Raw genomic sequence first — 15,095 nt, 5'->3', positions numbered from 1 at the left:
AAACAAGACACCAGTTTAACGTTTAAGATAGATTTTCTCATCATGACTAGATTGCCTGGGGTGAAAGCGTCCTCTTTGGATAGTTTCTTGAAATACAATATATGGTACATGTTGTCTTAAGGAATTTAAGTCATAAATGTCACAAAGTGCTAGGAATTATTCAACTCATATCTAAATTGCCAGAAAGAAATATGAAAGGGGAAATAAGACAATTTTTGCTGTTTCTGACTACTGTTTTTTCTCCTGTTTAGTATCTGACAGCCCCTCCCAATATGAATCACATACTGGGGTTGAAGGTCAAGGACTGAATGAGTTGCTCCTTCCTGCTTTCTCCTACAGTCAGATTGAAACATCAGTAACATATTATTCATATTTTCTCATTATTTCCAATGTTATCAAACTCCAAATGCCAGATATTTTTACTTTATTTGTATGAAATGCTCATCTATTCTGTAATGGTACCATTGGTACCACATGAGGAGCAAAGTGTTACAAGTAATTCAAATCAAGAATCTAATAATGTTAAAACTCAATAGCTGGACCTACTTGATCCAGCTGGTGAAATTAATATAGTTCCCTACATAATTTTACATTGTAAAATTACCAGACATTTAATGGAGGAAACAAATTTTCAAATGAGATTTAGTTAATTCTTTATTTCTTACATTTGCTCTGTAAAAAATTACACCATTAATTGATCTTGTAGGTGTTTTTAATACAAATACATGCATATATTATAAATTATTATTTATGTAATATATAATATAAATTCAAGATTTCAGAAACCAAAATTCAGATACAGAAAATAAACTCAATACAAGTAGTATATTTAAAATACCTAATTCCATTAAAAAAAAATTTGTTATGCTCTCTTTCCAGCTCTTTTCATTGCTATTTAAAAGGAGAAACTACATAATATAGAACAATAAGGAATTTCTATGTGGGAGGTTTTTTTTTAAATTTAGAGATATTAAGGCAAGTAATAACAAAAAAAAAAAGAGGGAAGTATGTGAAAATATTTTGCATACACACAAAATGGAACTGTACTGACAAATGCATTGTTGTATCTGTTAATGTCAAGTATAAAAGTGTTTTAAATAAAACATTTGCTTTTATATTGGACAGCTGGAAATCTAGCTATTGCCTTTTCCTGACAACTAAGGCTATCACTATCATTCACTGAAAGAGACTTCTTATTAACAGAGTTTCCAAAATTATAAGAAACAGAACTTAATTACATTGTTTGAGCCTTTACACAGTTTGTTATGGTTCATACACAGTTATGTATGGTTCAAAATCCAGGCCAGTTGGTTCCTTATCCTTAGCTCAACATGCAGTCACATTAGATTACCTTCAGGTTTTTATTTTGGCTTTTCTTGCTTTCGCTATAATTGGACATTTTACATACACTGTACTCTCGATTCATTTATATTTGGCACTATATTGAAATACACTTGCCATTGTTAAACAACATCCAACAATTATGATAATTTGTCATACCATTTTGAAAGTTATATTGAATTTTCTCTTCTCATAGACACTAATTGCATATTTGAGGTGATGGATCTTGTTCTATCAGAAGCGTGTGTCTGGATCCCTTATTTATCATAATTTGAGAAAGCAGTATGACCTTATTTCTTCCATTTCTTAGGTTTTCAGAAATGCATAAACAGTGAAAACAAACATAAATCATGTTCCATCAGCTAACTGTTATAAAACCATTTACATGGAAACAGAGTAATTCTGTCCTATTTTCTGCCCAGTAAGTTAGTGCTTAAGAAACTCAGGTGGAATAGAGAAATAGGACTGAATTAGCTCATACTTGAAATAATATGCCATATTTGGCACAATTGTTAAGCTTCTGTATATGCCTGGGAAACCACAGGGATGTGTTATTTAGCCTTTTCACCTGATAACATTTCCATCTTGTCTTCGTGCACATCCCTGTGCCATTTTACAAGCCTCCCCTCCAATCCCAGGTGGGAGTCTTTGACTCCTATTCATTTGCAACCCTTCTGCTGTCAGAAATGTGTTGTGGGAGATAACAAATGAGTGACACTGAAAAGAATCACATCTGTGCAAATGAACATATGCAGTTCACCCAGAACCTGCTGCACATCAGTGGCACTACTCCTCATAGCTCTGGCTCTGGCACAGGAGGGGAACACCAGAAAGTGCCATGGACATGCAGGAAACTGTGCTCCCAAATAGTTCCCTTGCTCTGCAGAGCTCTGAATCATCCCTCACCATCAGGTGCACATTTAATAAATGCTATTTAATTGTGAATGAATGACAGCTCGGAGACTTACAGTACTCAAAACAGCTATAAACAACTTTTTCTTTTTTTATGAGAGAACGATGAGGAGAAACTGTGTTGCAAGAATATATGGAAGTAAGAAGTTTTTAATACATGTGTTAATTCATGAAAAAGTGGTGATGGACTGAAATCTGATCCCCTTTACCTCTAGTATACATGGGAGCTTGACCTGGAACCCTTTGATTAGAAAAAACATTTGCTTTCTCCCAGAATATCAAGCAGAGAACTATTTGAAGGACTATTGCTGTTAGTTTAAAAAGACTTAAAAACACACTATTTTCAACCCTTAATAATTAAGTGTTGCCTGGCACTTCCATGTAACTACCATGCTGAGTAACATCTCACTAAAAACTAGACATTTGGAGGTGTAAGGAATGGTGGAGTAGATACTTTAAATTTTCATCATGACATTTCTCACCATGTTTTTAAAAAGCCCACATCAATTAAGGGAAGTATGCTTTGAAGAACTTCTTGCAATTTTTATTTAGCTTAGAGATATAGTTATTTAGCATTTCAAATAAGCCATGGAGTGCAGAAAATGGCCAGTAGCATCTAAATCCTGGAAAGCAGAATTTTAAGCAGGTTTTCACCAGTTAGAAATCTTAAAGAAATGTTCAGTTACTTGCAGTTACCAGGAAGGGTAATGAACATTTATAGGTCTTTAAAAGCATGTCATGTCACAAAATCCATATTAACAGACTCATTGGAAAGACATCTGCTGTATTCAGTGACTTCTGCATTACGAGCTCTGCAAGAAGTTCTGAGATTCCCCGCACTTTTAAGCAGGTGGCAGTGTAGGTTAAAGAGATAGATTTTTCCTGAAGCTGATAGAAATCACGCTTTCCAATTTTCCCATTTATCTCAACTTAAGGTAAAAATACACAGCACTATTACTGGGTTCCTATCTAGATGGGAACAGGCATGAACTTTGAAATGCACTTCTTTGTTGACTCAACAGTATTCCATTATTTCCAGATGCAGCTTTTTGAGCTTTATTTCTCAGAATGAGACACTGCAGTAAGAGACAAAACTCAACCTCTCTTCTTTAATATGACAGTAGGAAGACCTGTCTTTTGAAGGGGTTAGGTGATGTTACAGTGCAGTGATTCAGCATCAGTGCTCAGTGTCTAATGATAAACTTTGATAGTTCTAATAAAAGAAAATATAGTGCCCTTCCTTCCACTGGACCTTAATTTATGTGACTGACACAGACTCAGCAGCTAAGACAATAAGGAATTTCGTTTATATTTGCAACTTTGGGTTGCCCTTTCAGTTATTTCAATCTTTTTGTGCATAAAATGTTGCATTGTCTACTGTTCATGCCTAAGGATCACTAATAATGTTAATTTTAACATCTTTGACAGGGACATGGATGCTGGGATGGAGTGCATCCTCTATGAGCCTAAGGAGACTCAGCTGTGTGGTGTGGTGGATAGGCTGGAGAGAAGGGATGCCATCCAGAAGAATCTTGAGAGACTTGAGAGGCCACATGGACCTTGTGAAGTCCAATATGACAAAAAACAAGGTCCTGCTCTGGATCAGAGCAATCCCAAGCACAAATACTGGCTGAGCAGAGGATGGCTTGAGAGCAGCCCTTGGGGAAAGGACTTGGTGATGTTGGTGGACAAGAAGCTGGACATAAGCTGGCAATGTGTGCTTGCAGCCCAGAAATCCTAACACATCCTGTACTCCACCAAAATCAGCGTGCCCAGCAGATCAAGGGAGCTGATTCTCTGCTTTGTAAGAGCCCTCCTGGAGTGCTGTGTCCAGGTTCAGGGGGTACCCTGAACAAGAAGGACATTGACCTGTTGGGGCAAGTCCAGGGGAAGCCATAAAGGTGATCCAAGGGATGGAGCACCTCTCCTATGAGAGACCTGGGGTTTTTCAGCCTGGAGAAAGAAATGTTCCAGGGAGATCCTACAGCAGCTTTCAATCCCTAAAGGGAGCTTACAAGAGAGCTGGAGAGAGTAATTTTGGAAGGACATGTAGTGGTAGACCTTAAAATGAAAGAGGGCAAGTTTAGATATTAGGAAGAAATTCTTTACTGTGAGGGTGGTGAGGTACTGAAAAATGTTGCCCAGAGAGGTTGTGGACACCCTATTCCTGGATGTGTTCAAGATCAGGCTGGGTAGAGCTTTGAGCAACCTGGTCTAGTGGAAGGTGTCCATGCCCATGGCAGGGGGGTTGGAACTAGAGGGTATCTTAGGTCCCTTGCAACCACAACAATTCTATGATTTTCTATATTTTTTTAGTTTCTATATTTTATTTAATTTCTATTTTTTTTTCAGATACATCCTACCTTATTAAACTAAAACAAACAAAATGCAACAACTGAGTTTCATTTAATGAATGCTATGTGGCTTTGATCTCTTGCTAATGTCTGAACAGAACAACTCTTTTCCATAAGCATTTTTTTTAAGATGACTAGACACATGGTAACAGTAGTTGTCATGAAGCTGTAGGTTTTTTTACTTGGAGGTAAGAAAAATGTGTGCATGTGCAAATACTCTTGTGGAAGTGAAGCACTGTTCAGGTGGACTGGTTCTGTTGGCAAGAGACTACAGATGAACCTAAAACTGAAGAAGGAACAATAGTTCCTTTTATTTTGCGGGTGCAGGATGGGTAAAAATCCCAACTTCTCTGCAGGAATCGATTTCCACACTGTTGAAAGCGAAGTTCTTCACGCTCAGGTGGAACTTGTGCATCAGCTTCTGCCTGATGCCTCTCCTCCTAGCGGCTGGCACCACCGGCAAGAACGCGGCACCTTCCTCTCGACAGCCGCAATTTCGCTATTCACGCACGGCGATGAGCCCCGGCTCTGCCGCCCGTGTCCGGGCGGGGTGCGTGCGCAGGGCGGAGAAGGGAAGGAGATCAGAGAGGAGGGACGAGAAGGAGATCAGAGAGGAGGGAAGAGAAGAGAAGGGGCGCAGGGCGGTGGGAAGAGAAGGAGATCAGAGAGGAGGGAAGAGAAGAGAAGGGGCGCAGGGCGGAGGGAAGGGGCGCAGGGCGGAGGGAAGGGGCGCAGCTCCCGCCCGGGCAGGGCCGTGCCCGCGGCGCGCAGCGCCCCCGGCGGCGGGAGCGCGCACTCGCACCCGCGCCCCGCTGAGAGCGGCGCTCCGCAGCCCCACGCCTGGCACACACACACACACCCACACCCCCACATCCACACACACCCCCACCGCACACACCCAGCCCCCGCAGGAGCACCCCGGCAGCTCGCACCCCCACGTCCCGCGGGTCCCCGCCCGCCCCCGCGGCCGCCCCCGGGCGCCCCGCGCTCCCCCGCAGCCCCGCATGCGCAGCGCGGGCGCGGAGCTGTCCGAGCGCTGAATCCGAGCGCTCCCGCCCGCCCCATCCCCGCGCAGCGCCGGGCTTCCCTCAGCCCCGCTCCCTCCGTCCGCACAGCCCCCCCGCCCTGCCCACGGCAGCGCCGACGCTTCCCCAGCCAAAGAGGGGAAAAGCAGAGCCACCCAGTAGCCCCAGCAGCGTTCATAAATACTAATTTTCAGCGAAAGGGGAATAAAACATATCGACAGCAGAACTGCTCTCAGCGCTGTTCCCTTTTGCCTGATGCTCCTCGCATAGTTGGGTTTTCTCCTCTTTTCTTTTCCTTTTTTTACCCCTTTCTTTCCCTTTTCTTCTTTTTGCTTGTTGGTGTTTTTTGGGGGTTTTTTTGTTCTTTTTTTTTTTTTTTTTTTGTTCTTTTTTCCCCTCTCCGTCACCAAAAGCAAGTCGGGGGAACGACTGTGTCTGATGCCTTATCTCTTTTGTGCTGACTGCTGGAGATGAGCCTAGGCTTGACCTGACCATGATTCCAAGGACTGGCACTTCTCTTTTACCCCCACTTTGTAGAGATCCAGACCTTCTCTTCCTGATTGTCAAGAAAATTAAATTATTGCTGAATTTGGAAATCTAGGCAGCAGCAGCTTACTTTTTCCCTTCATCTCTCTGGAATCGTTTCTGGGATATTTCCAAATCATCACAGAAAGCAGGAGGAATGAACCGGCAGCTAGTGAAAATTTTGACTACCTTGTTTGCATTTTTCTTAGAGGCAAACCACTTCAGGTAGGTGATACCACTCTATAATAATATTTGTCAAAAGGTTGTGAGAATCATAACTATAAAGATACTACGTCACAATAACCTAGTTTGTTTGCTGTATTTGAGAGTGTTTTGTGTTCATTCTATATAGACTATCCCTTTTACACTCAGAGACTCGTTGCTTGGTAACAAACACAAAAAATAATAATCTCAAGTTTGGGTGATCTATTTTCCGTTTTCTGGTGCAAAGATGTGGGTTTTTTTCACTATGTATCAGTGTAGCTGAGAACATTTTCTTCGGCTTTTCTTCCTAAGTGCAAATTCTCTGCTCCTGGCAGAGGTTGTTTAGGAAGTTGCTTTGGTTCCCTCCTCTTCAATCTTTGGAAAAGATTGTACCAGTTTTGTCAGGGATGTAGTTATTTGAAATTAGAGAACAAGCCCTCTGATTTTGGAAAACCCTGGATCAGGCTAGTATTGTGTTTACTTAAAAGTCACAATGTTCCTGATTTTTTCTTAACGTTTCATGAGCTTTTGCTTCAGCTATTGACTTTTTTTGTGGTACTAAGCAAACAGGTCAGTCTTTTTAACCAGAATAGCATTTTAGATGAGATTCGTTATTGGACTGTATGCTGCTGTGAATCTGCACGTACAGATGTATCTACATATAAAAGTGTTTCTCTAAGAGTAATGAGGTATAATGTAATGACAGAGTGAAACACTGTTTATATTTGTGAACCTGGGTTCACAACACGACTCATAACTACTGGACACTGAATGAAAACAGAAGTAATTTGTATATGAATAAGTGTACTATCTTAATTTTCCAGTTTGTATTTTCTTAACTGAATTACTTAATTTTTTAAGTTGGATACATCATCTGCTGTGTACTAAATATTAAAAATATTTGTAATGGTACCCTGTCATTAACAATAGCAAAAAGAAGCAACCGCCTCCTATAAATGGAACCTGAAAAAAAAGTGTGGAATCACACCACAAGAAATTACTATTTACTATTACCTTACGTTTTAGCAATTTTCTTTTGTAGTGAGAGAAAGGATTTGATATTTGCTTCTCATTTCAGATAATCACATGTATATCTGATTTTTTTATACTTGCATGTAGATGCATGAAAATTTCCCATGAAACACTCCTGAAACTGAGAGGTTCCCTTTGGACAAATGTTTAAACATAGAGTGGTTAATAAGTTAGAGTCAGAATTTTAATTTTGCTCAAAGATAAAGTGGAAACAGATACAAAGAAATTAATTATTTAAGACTTAAGATAATGTTTTATTATTAAATCTGCGCCTCTCCACACCAAATATGACCATTTTCATTCTAGTTTCTTTCTCCCTGGGGAACAACCATGGGGAACTCCCAAACTGTCTTTCTCTGCAATACATTATGTGCTTGCAATATGTAATGTGCTATGTACACAGCATTTCACACACATGTTATGGTACCAGAAGTTTTCTCTCAAAGAACTTGCATATGAATAACACCTGGTGATACTAAATTTTATTATTCAGTGCTCGTGGAATGGGGGTGAAACCCCCCTAAGATCACTTGTGACTGACTCTGGAACCCTTTATGCCATGTTAGGAAAGAATCCAGACACTCACTAGCATGATTCAAATCTTTTTTGGGGTAGCATCTGTAAAAAACAATTTTAGGTTTTTTTTTTCCATCTGAACCTTTCCCAATGTTAAAAAATCTGGGTTTTTTCAGTGTTGCTTGTTGAGTGTTTCTGGCTGTTGTTTGGAAGTTTAAGACCACCTTAAACCAATATTATCATAACCTTTTAAGAGCATTCATGAAATTAAAATAATGATATAAAATAGGAGATAAAAATCACTCTAAGGTGGATCTACATGTTAAGGTGAAGAGTAAATTGAATCTTCTAAAAGCTTAAAACTGTAACGAATTTATTTTTAAAGCTAAGGTTTTTTCTGAATAGAAAATTGTGTTCATGCATGATACCTCAAACTCATCTTTATTTCTAGAATAAAGTTTTCAGATGAAAGGTAGAGTATGTTGCTCTTTAAAAATATTAATTTCTACCTTCACTGAGTTGAGACAATTTTATTTAGTGATGCAATTTCTCCATGACTTGTATACAATACAAGCTAAATATTAGCTAATGGTGGCTAATAATTTATTTAGGACGACTTTCTGTAAAGAACATGATTCAAGATCTGGAAAATCCCCCTCACAGACCCTGTCTCCTTCAGATTTTTTGGACAAATTGATGGGAAGGACATCGGGGTATGATGCTAGAATCAGACCAAATTTTAAAGGTAAGTTTTCTAAGACTTCTAATTAATTAATTGATAAAGTTTGGGATAAATTATAGGTTTTGAGGGTTTTTGAAACTCTGGGTTTAGTTTATGTTTTCAATAACTTCACTTTCCCAGTGTTATAGTGCCATGGAAAACAGCTGATCCATGGGCTGGACTAGGAGACAGAGCAGTATTGGTAATAAGGGTCCAGGGCTTGAAAACCCTCTTTTGACATGACAGTAATGTTCAGCTGTCAGAAAATGCTTCTGAAAACCTTACTAATTGAATATAGTGAATTGGATTATAAGCTTCAGACTGAAACCAAATGAGATGACTTTTTCCTGAGATTTTTAAGCCACAAAGACAATATCATTAAACCTTCCATGCTGAGATATTGTCTTCTTTGTAGCAGTGTCTGAATAAAAAAAATCTATGTTTTTTTTCAACTTGAAGAAAGTAAAAGCTTATTACCCAAGGTAGGGGGAACTCAAGGAATATACACAGAAGATTTTATGGTGCAAATGCTGAATGAATGATATGGACCAATGTCTCAGGATCCCTACAAAATATACAAACTGTATTCTATTTGGCAGTTCCATGACAGCCCCCTTTTCTTCCAAAATTTTGACTGAATTGTGGAATATCATCACCACCATCCCAGCACAAAAAAGGCTGTGTACTGGAAGCCTCTTTTGCAAACATTATTACTCAAAGCAAGTTTTCCTTGCTGTAGTCCTGTAAATCCCTGTAGAAGAGAGCACAGAATATCTTGTGGCTTTCTATTAAAGGAATTGGGAGAGAAGTTTTCATTGTCAATATTTAGCATTTTGAGACAGTCCTGTAATTCCACCAAAATTATCTCCTCTATGTCAGTTTAAAGCCCAGAATATGGTTTTGCTTTGAAAACTGCTAGAATGCTTTTTCCCTTACCAAATCTCATGGCAATGTATATTTGCAACTCATATCTGTTAGCTTTGGCCCCTGAAATGCATTTTTTCCTGACATTAAGCCTTTTTAGCAGTGCTGTGGAAGTTGATAATGGCTGGAAAAAATAATCATTTCTTAGTCAGTGAATGAACTGTAAGGAGAGAAGAAGCTCACATGTCAATGAGAAAAATGATTAATTAAATTCAGATCAAAGATCAGTTTCTTCTCTCTGTTCTGCATGTGCAAATTACAAGATTTAGAACAAAGGGCCTTTTTTTGACTGCTTCCTATGCCTGAGCAAGGAGAAAACCAGTATGGATTTCAGATTGAAAGGTTTGAAAGCTGGCAAGTGAAGAAACCCGAGGCAGTGAAGTCTAAAGTCTTATTTTCAGAATATTTTTCAAAGTGCTTGTTGAGTTCCTGAACAGGTGTACACATCAGTTTATAGTAAGTAATATTGCATTAGTCTCTCACATTCATTTTGTGTGTTTGCATGAGTATCAGTGAAATTTTAGAGAATGGAAATGAAGGCAGAAATTGCCTGAATTGAGCATGGTATCAATCCTTAAGAACATTTTGCTGCTCTTTAAATGGGGCAGTGGCGGGGGGGGGGTGTGCACTAAAAAATCTTAATCTCTTGTATCTCAGACAAAAAGCAGCAATAGCAACAGTCCCATGTACATACATGACTTAGGGACAGCTCTCTATTGCTCCCCAGGATGTGTCTACAACCATTTCATGAGAAGCACCAGAGGCAGGTTCGTAGCTTTGCTCCCCTGACACTGAAGTGCAGAGCAGGTATTTGGTGCTGCACCATGTGGTGCACACTGAGCTGCTTGACAGACACTTCTCCCCTCTGAGTCCTGTATCTTGTTTGCATTCCCAAAGTGAAGTTGCTGCCTGTTGACACATATGAGACCTTACTGGGAAAGCATCTGCCATATATTGGTTTTTGATTTCTTTATTAAGTCACACTCCAGAGCAGGATGGTACTTTGCGGCAGTTTGAACTCATAAATAGATCTTCAATGATTTCTCAGTATTTTGTGTCTGTGAGCTCTCCCAGAGCTCTCAGTCATCTGGTGAGGGGCCTGAAAGTTCTTCTTGTTCTTTGCTATGTTCATTTGGATGGTATTTTGAACCTCAGAGTTTAGAACTACAGAGTTAAGTCATGCAGTTTTGAACTTCACATCAAAACCTTGTCAGCTAATAACTCTGTTTATTAATCAATATCCATGTTTTAGTTTCCCAAGTCTCATTAATGTTTCAAAATAATTGAAAATACTTGTTGTTCTATATTGCATACTTCTTCCTTTTAAAGAATAAGGACATCTGCAAAGGAGTCAAAATAAATTTATTTTGCTTGAAGTTAGTATGATAAAGTTTATTATTTTTTTAACTGAGTCTTTACTGTGTCCATAAGAAATTGTTCTGGTAATTTTAACATTTATAAATATGTCTAATATAATTTTGGGGGTAAGGCCTATTGTACAATACTGATATTCTAAATCATATAAATGGAAGAATGTATGAAATGCTGAATGAGTACCTGATTCATAACACTTTTCGCATTTTAAGGAATTAACTTTTTATCATAAAAGAGGCTACTGGAGCAATGGTTTAAACTAGGGATCTTCTATCTGGCTTTGATTTTAGTCTGGGGATGATAATTGCTTACTGTGTTTCAGAAAAGACATGAATCAAGGTAGTTGTGCCACTATTCAGCCTCTCCTTGTAGGGTCTTGAGGAGCTGTTTGAGGAGTGGCTGAGGGCACTTGTTCTGTTCAGCCTGGAGAGCAGGAGGCTGAGGGGAGACCTCATTGTGGTCATCAACATCCTCACGAGGGGAAGTGGAGGGGTAGACACTGATCTTTTGTCTCTGGTGACCAGTGACAGGACCTGAGGGAAAGGCCTGAAGCTGTGGCAGGGGAGGTTTTGGTTCAATATTAGAATACAATTCTTCACCCAGAGGGTGGTTGGGGCACTGGAACAGCTTCCTTGAGAAGTGTCACAGCACCAAGCCTGAGAGAGCTCAAGAAGCATTTGGACAACGCTCTCAGGCACATGGTGGGATTCTCTTGGCCCCTGTGCAGGGCCAGGAGCTGGGCTTGATGATCCTGATGGTCTCTTCCAACTCTGTTCATACTGTGATTCTCTGATACTACCAATGCATTTGTCCAGCTTTTTCTGCTTTAGACCAGTTACACAGCTTTTTCTGAGTCCACTACAGGCATTTTAAAGTGTCAGAAAACTCTGATTTCATGGAAGTGCAACTGAGTAGAACACATTTATCTTATGCCTCTGATTATACAATAATTAAATATACTTTTATGACTAGTTTGAATTACTGGAAAACAGCAGCTATTAGATTAGTTTTTGAAATAAAGGCTGTGCACTCTAAAGAGAGAGGAAAATGCCACTTACTGGAAAAAGGTGTTTTATCCAGATAAAGCATTTCTTCATTAGTGACTGCTTTTTCCTATCTTGTTCTTGCAAATTAAAAAATTCAGGAAGATAGTGGGAGAGCAACAGGTGAATATATAAACATTTAGACATCAACAGCAGCAGTTTTCTGGTTTTGATTTTTTTGGTGGGTTTTCTATTTTTGTTTTGTTTTGTTTTGTTTTGTTTTGTTTTGTTTTTTTGGGTTTGTGCTTGTTTTTTTTTCCCAGCAGTACTGTATAATGAAAGATACTTTCCCTTTTGTATTGTTCTGTCTTATACAATCATTTGAGCACAGAGGAACATGTTTCTTTTTGTTTTTGATTTCAAGTGGTTGGATACAAAATGTCCAGACACTAAGAGATGTCCCCCTGATGAAAAGCCAGAAGGAAGTGCCAGAGTGACAGCTCTCATAACTGTCCTTCTTTAATCACTCTGTCAGATATTTAATGCATACTTTTTCATCTTCCGCTTATCTTTCATTGAATTTGAATAGGCTAATAATTTGTGTAAGGACACAGAGGGGAATACTTTTAAATATAAATATGAGGACTGCAATCTAGAACTAATTGAAGTCCCTCAGAGTCTTTCTGTTGACAGCAAATGTATGCTCATGGTCCTATGAGTTGATTTGCAGTGTCTTCTTCAATTATACACCAGCTGAGCATGGATTCTGAAATATAATAAAAGGTGAGGCTTGTACAATGCATTTTTACTTTATTAATATTAATTTTATATTTTTTAAATGGTAAAACACAAGAGAAGTAATGTCCTTTACTTTCTCTAGTGCTCACTTTGCTTTCAAAGTTAAATAAAAGACAGAAATAGCAGTGTAGGACACCTCTGTTATGAAACTAACCAAAAATGCGCTTTTTCATTTCTAGAAACCAGGGATGGTGAAGTGGTATCTTAGCTTAGTGTACATTCAGCTCAGGCTCAAGAGCACTGTGTGTAATGCCACGATACAAGGGATCAGTCTAAAACTGAATCACAGCATGAGATTTGGGGCTCACGGAATGCCAACTTGAATTTAACATTTCCAAGCAGGTGTTGATCTTCAGAGGTTACTAAATTATTTTGACTTTTTAACACTTTCATCATCTATCACCACTAAAAATCTAAATGCAATCTAGAAATTGTCAGATAGAAAAAACCCCATTATCTATAGGCACTGCTATGTCCCTTATGCCAAATACTTTAAGTAATAAGCTGGTTGTCATGCACTGGGTACAGAGCAGGGGAAGTGGTCACCAAGAACTGCAGAAGTGTGTTATCTTCAGGTACAGAAAATTTTGCAATGAAGATGATAGTGATTTTCTTTGTATTGAACTTCATTTCATGTTCTAAATTCAGTCTTTCCCATTGAATCATTATTTACTGAAGATTATTCTGATTTTTATGGGATTACATGGAGGTGTGCAGCGATTGTGCCTGCAGATGTTACCCTCATCACTGGATGTTGCAATACAGTGTGAATTAACTTGCTCAAAAGCTGCTGTTTTGTTAGTGATGCAATTTGGGGGTGTAGGGCCATAGTTGTAAAAGATTAGTCTGTGATTATAGCAGTGTAATGCCATTTTCATGCCGAGTCCATGGGTTTATATCTGAATAATAAACGCATGGACTAAGTAATTTACTGACAATTAGCCTGATAACTGTTACAGGAAATGGCTTATGCACTTTAATACTTTAACTCCTTGGCAGCAAGGATCAGGTTTTCCCATATGTTCAAACCCACTGCTTACTTATTTGGCCCCTGAGTTGACCAGTAATGAAATGTTTAAAAAAACATGAATGGAAAACACTGAATGACATTAAAGGGTGAAATTAACGGTATCAAGCTTAATAAATAAAATCAGTTTCTATGTAAATGACAAGAAGATCTGTCTGCAAAAGTTGCCATTAATCTAGACATATAGAAGTTGAAAAATGTGCTGAAGATAAGCTGTGGGACTGTAGCAATTTGTTCTCTAGTGGTTAACAACCCTCCCACTACACTTCAGTTGGTAATAATTACTGGCCCTGAAGTCTGATGTGCTGAATGTCCTGTACTGGCTATTCCTCACAAAGGGCCAAGTTCAAAGGCTCAGAGGGCCAAGTCCAATGGAGACTCAAATCTCGTTCAGGCAGAGCAGAGTGTAGTAAGAAAGGGCACACTATTGGTGCATTCAAGTTTTAGAGCATGGGATAAGGATTCCTATAGGAGAAGGGAGACTACCAGGCCAGTTTTCAGGTCTGGCCAGACCACTGCAGTCCTAAATGTAGTTGCTTGAGATGGCCAAGCACGTATTATTAGGAAAGTAAACTTCTGGTTTATATTCTGTCTTGAAATACATCTAAAACTTTGCAATGTTTTCAGATAAAGCTGTGTACACACACCTTATTGCACAGTAAGATGCTGCACAGGGATACTTACCCACAGGACAAGGGGTTTATTCTGTTTCAGTTTATTTTTCTTTAACTGCAAAAATGAAGCTAAGGAAATGATGCTCCGTCTCTGCCCTAGGTATGCACATTTTCAGGCAAAAGAATCCTTTTTATAGTGTTTCTTTTAAAACTTCTGGGGGAGGAAAAAGGGGCTATGGACCTCTCTTACTTTAATTTCAGGTTCTTTCTCAGAACATGAATAGGTTGGATGAGTTGCATGGCTAGTTAGGTTATGTCTAGGCTAGCAGACAAACAGGGTCAGACAGCAAGCTCAAGGCACCCCTGATACGCTGCTTGGCTGTTTGCTCATTCCCTGGATCTCTCTCTGAGCTTTCCACAGCCAGCTGCTTCCAAGGCAAGCCAGAAAGGCTGTGAGCACGCAGCAGCGTAAAGCACAAGCTAACCAATGCTGCCTGCCATCCAAGCAGATCCTCATCTGTCCAGTTCTTTTATGTATAAATGTTTAGCCACAGTCATCCGTATTGTTTTGGTGAATTGCCTTTATTCAGAACCAATTCTTTAATTAAGAGATATCAATAGATTTGGCTGTTGTCATGGAATATTATTCTGCTGCTACATAAACTGCAAAGGGGATTTATGAAAATGTCAAAGCAGAGTCAAAGACCTTTGATATCAAAGGATTAGATGCTATTGTTTTGATCAT

At 39.1% G+C, this 15,095-nt stretch overlaps 1 protein-coding gene across 2 annotated transcripts in view; it reads left to right on the top strand.

The window, feature by feature from the left end:
- The first annotated feature begins 6,314 nt into the window (after positions 1-6,314).
- Positions 6,315-15,095, top strand: part of GLRA2 (glycine receptor alpha 2) — a 120,963-nt gene continuing 112,182 nt past the window's right edge. For both annotated transcript variants that reach the window (XM_058852687.1, XM_058852677.1), the window contains exons 1-2: positions 6,315-6,382; positions 8,521-8,654. In XM_058852687.1, the coding sequence (XP_058708670.1) occupies positions 6,315-6,382; positions 8,521-8,654 (202 nt within the window). The remainder of the gene's footprint in view (positions 6,383-8,520; positions 8,655-15,095) is intronic.

This window comes from Poecile atricapillus, chromosome 1 (genome assembly GCF_030490865.1).
Source record: "Poecile atricapillus isolate bPoeAtr1 chromosome 1, bPoeAtr1.hap1, whole genome shotgun sequence".
Taxonomy (NCBI): Eukaryota; Metazoa; Chordata; class Aves; order Passeriformes; family Paridae; genus Poecile; species Poecile atricapillus.
The sequence above is the reverse complement of the archived record's forward strand: the minus strand, read 5'-3'. Positions and strand labels throughout refer to the sequence as shown.